Source organism: Bactrocera latifrons, unplaced genomic scaffold (genome assembly GCF_001853355.1).
Source record: "Bactrocera latifrons isolate USDA-ARS-PBARC rearing strain unplaced genomic scaffold, ASM185335v1 scaffold_182, whole genome shotgun sequence".
In the NCBI taxonomy this organism is placed as follows: domain Eukaryota; kingdom Metazoa; phylum Arthropoda; class Insecta; order Diptera; family Tephritidae; genus Bactrocera; species Bactrocera latifrons.
The window spans coordinates 146,369-152,062 of NW_017535319.1; the positions used below are offsets into that span (position 1 = coordinate 146,369).

At 35.3% G+C, this 5,694-nt stretch overlaps 1 protein-coding gene across 2 annotated transcripts; it reads left to right on the plus strand.

Annotated features, from left to right (window-relative positions):
• The first annotated feature begins 262 nt into the window (after positions 1–262).
• Positions 263–4,617, plus strand: LOC108967317 (putative sodium-dependent multivitamin transporter). Of its 2 annotated transcripts, none has more exons than XM_018930634.1 (3): positions 263–353; positions 2,319–3,384; positions 3,588–4,617. In XM_018930634.1, the coding sequence occupies exons 2-3, from the start codon at positions 2,406–2,408 to the stop codon at positions 4,358–4,360; spliced, it is 1,752 nt and encodes a 583-aa protein (XP_018786179.1). In that variant the 5' UTR covers positions 263–353; positions 2,319–2,405; the 3' UTR covers positions 4,361–4,617. The 2 variants fall into 2 exon arrangements, with proteins under 2 accessions (XP_018786179.1, XP_018786180.1); XM_018930635.1 differs by having other exon boundaries at positions 271–385.
• Positions 4,618–5,694: the final 1,077 nt, after the last annotated feature.

A 5,694-nucleotide genomic window follows, 5' to 3' on the forward strand; every position in this document is an offset into this window, starting at 1 on the left:
AACGTTATACCTACCTATATTAGTATGTCGTTTATGGCGTGAGCAGTGAGCAGTGAGATTGTCGTTTGCCAATACACGAAAGCACTTAAATATTATTAAACTAATTGCGATTGCTTTAATTCTCTGCATATTTTGAGCTCTGTGTGACTTTAAAATTTCTAATTCACCACACCACYACGTCAGGTGTGCTCACTACAATGCGCGCCATTTGAAAATATCGAGTTGAGAGTATGCTTTCAACGCTCACTTCTTATTGAATTTTCGAAGAAGTCGGACGCTTTATGAGTCGAAGGTCGGTATTCGTAAAATATACTGCTGTTAGGTGACGCGTTGCGGCAATAAAGTGTTTATAGGTACGTACATGTGTATGTATGTATGTGCAAAGGTACGGTTTGTTTATGTTAATTGTTTATAATTGATAAACAATTGTGATGATTTGTTTGCAGTTAAATTATTAAATGACAGATTTAATATTATATTTATGTATCTAAAGTGTGATTGAAATTTGTAGTGCGCAAGTTTTGTTTTTGCAACATAGACGTGTATACATATTTACATATACATCCTTAAATATAAATATGAATGCGCGTGTATGAAGAAAAAGTAAACAGGAACTGTTTGTGTTTAGTTATACATACATATTTTTGTATGTGTGTCAGTGAAGAAGAAAACGAATATGTATGTACATACATGCATATGTAGTATATACTTTTCGATGCGTTTGTTTGGTGCTAAATTCATGACGTAAAAGTAGCGGATTTTGTTTTGTTTTTGAATGAGCAAGCACGTGCTGTTCGGCGCAACAACAACTATGCCGGTGTTTTTTATGTGCCTTACTCCATTTTGCTATACAAATATTTTGAGCTTTTCGGTTAGAAATTGAATCATGCTCGTATATTACAACATAAAATGCGTTGATGACCTTTGAATATTAAAATGGCGCGATAATTAATATATTAATATTAAATTATTATCTAATTTTTGGAGAATCGTGTGCTATGGATCATGATCGCAAATTTTTTAAATTTTTCATAATAAAGATTTTCGGTATTAGAAACAAAAGAAAAAAATAATAATAATTTAAACGTTCATGCAATTATTTATTAGTGCATTACTTGCAACCCTGATAGTGATTGAAGTCTTTCCGTTTTGTGACCGCAATTCGGATCAAGTTGCAATGGAATAATAAATATATACTATATTAAAAATGAAACCACAATTTATATAATAAAATGTAAAAAAAATTAAATTAAGTTGTAAAAATTGTTATAAAGTGAAAATGTGGTCAATCGTAAAGTTAAACTGATTATTAGTATTACAAGTTAATTGAATAGTTGTGGTATTATAGTCCTTTCGAATTTTATTTTATTGTGATAATAAATCATTGTGAGCAGAAGTATCCATACGTCTTTCATAAAGTCGGGTTTTTATAACAAACGTTCATAGATTATCAAATCGGTGGTATTCCTCAAAGCTATATGTTAGTACTAGGTGCGTTCCAAAGTAAACAGGAATTTTGAAAAAAACCGAACAAATGTTTTTTTTTTGACAAAATSRATTCATTTTATACAAARTAGTATATTTCTACTTCAATACAGTTCCTTGCGCGGTCCAAAAGCATGTCAAACGAGTTTTTCAGCTCGTTGACCGGTATAGCCGCCATTATGCCGGTCCAAGCCTTTTGAATGGCCTCAACGTCGCACGGTGCCATACCAGGTGAATACGGGGGGGTTGTGGTTAATGGTTAAAATGTGAGTTTTGGTCAAATAATCGGTCACGAGCGTCGATCGATGAGACGGCGGCGCATTATCGTGCAACAAACGCCAATATTCGGGCCGAACACGTCGAATACGGCGCACCAAACGGTCAAAATGCGATAAAACGATGTTTTGGAGATGTTCAATTCCATTAAAAGTCCTGTTAACTTTGGAACACACCTTGTATGTATGAGGATTATACTCGGCCAATACAATAGCAGCATGTCACAATTCAATTATTTACTACGATCAATATATATGACAGCTATAGTTATAGTGAACCGATATCCTCAATTCCAACTTCTTGGAAAAAACTTAGGGACTAGTTTACATATCTAAAAATGGACTGCCGGACAGAGGAGAATGGCTAAATCAACTCAGCATATTTACGCTGAACAATTATATGTACATACATATGTACTTACACACAGGGTCTACGACGCTTTCTTCTACACCGCAATACTTTATAACGTTTTTACTTAATTTCTCTAATTTCTGATATTAGTGCTACAATTTTTATTGACATGACTCATTTGCATTTCTGCTTATTATACTATATAGATTTATAACAGCTGTAATTAGGCACGAAATCCATACTTCGCTTAGTTATTTCTCTATATTTTATTGATATAAACATTCATAAACACGATGGAGCCGAGCTTTGATGGTTGGGACTTTGCCGTACTGATTACTGTACTGTCGATTTCAACTTCGATTGGCATTTACTATCGCTATACGGGCGGAAAGCAGAAAACAATCAAAGAATACGTCCTGGCCGATCAGAGTATGTCCACATTTCCAGTTGCTGTGAGCTTGATGGCGAGTTTTATGTCCTCCATCTCATTACTCGGTATATCCAATGAGAGTTATCAATTTGGCACCATGTTTTGTATAATCAATTTGGCGTACATCATAAGTACACCGATTGTAGCATATTTATTCCTACCGGTCTTTTATCGCATGCGCACCATGAGTGTTTATGAATACTTGGAACGTCGCTTTGGTCACTCAACACGTCTCGCCGCTTCGATTGCCTACTCCATACAGATGATACTTTACACGGGTATTGTACTTTATGCGCCAGCGTTAGCACTCGAAGCTGTCACCGGTGTGAGCAAAGTTACCGCGATATCAGCTATTGGCTTAATTTGTACCTTCTACTCGACAATTGGTGGCCTAAAAGCAGTGCTGATAACTGATGTTTTTCAATCGCTTTTGATGTTCGCTGCCATTTACGCAGTAATCGTGGTGTCGGCAATCAAAGCTGGTGGTTTGGCGCCAATTTGGMAAGTTGCCGRAGAGCGTAATCGTATATATTTTACGGACTTTTCTCTGGATCCCACTGTGCGACATAGTTGGTTGAGTCTCATTATCGGAGGGATGGTGATATATATGTCAGTGAATGCTGTCAATCAGGTGCAAGTGCAACGTTTATTGAGTGTACGTAATTTGAAGAGCGCCCAGGCGGCAATATGGTGGAATGTACCTATACTGAGCGCACTAAGCCTAAGCACATTATTTAGTGGTTTGACGATATTTCACTATTATAAAGATTGTGATCCCCTACTGGAGGGTAGAATAGAATCAAGGGATCAACTGATGCCATTATTTGCGGTGGATACAATGGGTAAGAGCCTGAAAAGGTTTTTTATGATTTGAATGGATCTTTTTTGAACACTAATTTTGTTTCAAATTATATCTAGACACGATTAAAAAGTTTTTAGTTTCATAAACCTCAGTATGTTCCTTAAACGTCAAACCATAAAACCACATCATACATTACACGTACCAAAATTGTTGTGTTATTTTCCAACCATTTTTCCATCATAGGTCARTATCCAGGTTTATGTGGTCTCTTCGTGTCAGGCATATTTTCCGCCAGTCTCTCAAGCGTTTCATCAGCGGTGAGYTCACTATCGACTGTAACGTTAGAAGACTACATCAAACCATTATATAAACATTTTACGAAAAGACCGCTACCYGAAACAGAATCGACACTGCCGAGTAAAATTATGGCCTGCATTTATGGAATGGTCTGTATCGGTATGGCTTTTACAGCTAGTTCTATGGGTGGTGTCCTACAGGCATCTCTAACCATTTTCGGCGTAGTCGGTGGACCATTGTTGGCCCTCTTCACACTYGGTTTATTTACGACGCGTGCGAATCAACGTGGCGTCCTTTCSGGTCTACTAATCGGTTTGATATTCTCCTTCATTATCGGTTTCGGTGGTCCGAAACAACCGCCAACCACGTTAGATTTTAAAGATGAGGGTTGCTCAGCTGCTGGTAATATGACTTTGGTCGCCGAGTCCCTTACGCAGGCGTTTAATATGACAACCGCGCAACCAACAACAGCGTCGCCTCCAATTGAATATAACTGGTTCTATAGATTGTCTTATATGTGGTATTGCGTAATTGGTTTTTTGATTACACTAATTGGTGGATATATYTTTAGTTTTCTATTGGAGGCTCTAAAATGGGCTGACAATAAACAAATTTATCTGGATCATCAACAAATCGATGTAGACTTATTTGTACCACCTTTAGCGCGAAGATTAAGACGGCACGACGCTGAGGAATTGACAAAGTTCCAAGGTGCGTAGGAATAAGCGTATTGTGAAGTTCAATTGTATGTTAAATATGCTACTCAAATAATTAGAATATCTCTTTATTAATTTAATTAAATAATTGACTTGTTAATTTCGAACTTTCTTCTTTGCATTTATTTTTAAGAAAGTAGAGCCAAACTAACTGTTAGCTCAAAAAAATAATAATTTTATAGGTTTATGTATACTGCAAAAATACTTAATAGCTGCGAAGCCTAAAATATTTACTATTTACTTAATAAAATAATTTAGTTTATTTGTCAATTTTAAGCACTTTACTAATGACTGTAAAATATAATAATATTTGAGTTAATACTTCACTCAGGAAAATGTTACTATTTTTAGTGTTATTTGTATTAACGAAACGAGAAAAACTCTGAAATAAATGTAATATGTATTTTTTTAATTTTTCATATTTATGGCAGATATGTAAGAAATCTGATGCAAATTTTTCCCATTTGTATCGTCGTCAGCTGGAAAAGTATTGTGAGGGTTTTAATGCTGATTTGCTAATTAATAATCGTTGCTAGCTTTTATTGGCACATGACATTAATTTTTTTACCACTTAATTTTGCACATTATACCATATATAACTACAATTAATTTTGCTACAAAATTTATTTTGCATTAAGTTCACAGTAATTATTTCACCTAATTCCGCTTAGCTGCTTTATTATTAATTTAAATATACATACATACTACTATGGGCAAAAAAAGAAAGGTTTTTAATTGGAGTTTCGCGCGAAAACCCATTTGCCGAAATATTGCTTTCTAGTTTAGTATGACCGTAAGTRACATCTGTGCCAARTGTCACATCTAAATAATCATTATTGTTTAGTATACGTTTGTCTTTCTGAAGTACATAAAGTGYATTTGGCGATTTTTTATAATGAGTGAAATTATTCAAGAAGAAGTTCCATTAAATTGTGTGCGCGGAATAAAATTACTGGCGGCGAAACCTTTACAATGCTGGAAAAGGTCTTCGGTAATAATTTTTTGTCGCGAGCAAGTGTTTTTGTTTGGTCCAAGTTATTCGAAGAGGGTCGAGAACGCCTTGACGACGTACCACTTTCAGGACGGCCATCAAGATCAACTGACGATCAATACGGTAATAAAATAAAGGAATTTATGGTTGAGAATCGACGATTAATACTAAGAGATTTTACTGGTATCGTTGGAATATCAGTAACGTACAGTAAACACCATTTTGAAACACTACCTGGGCCTAAGAAAAGTGAATGTTCGATTGGTTCCAAAAACACTAGATTTTTTCCAAAAACAGCGTTGCTTCTGATTTGTAAGTGGGTCCCTTAAATATTCTATTTGTAGAA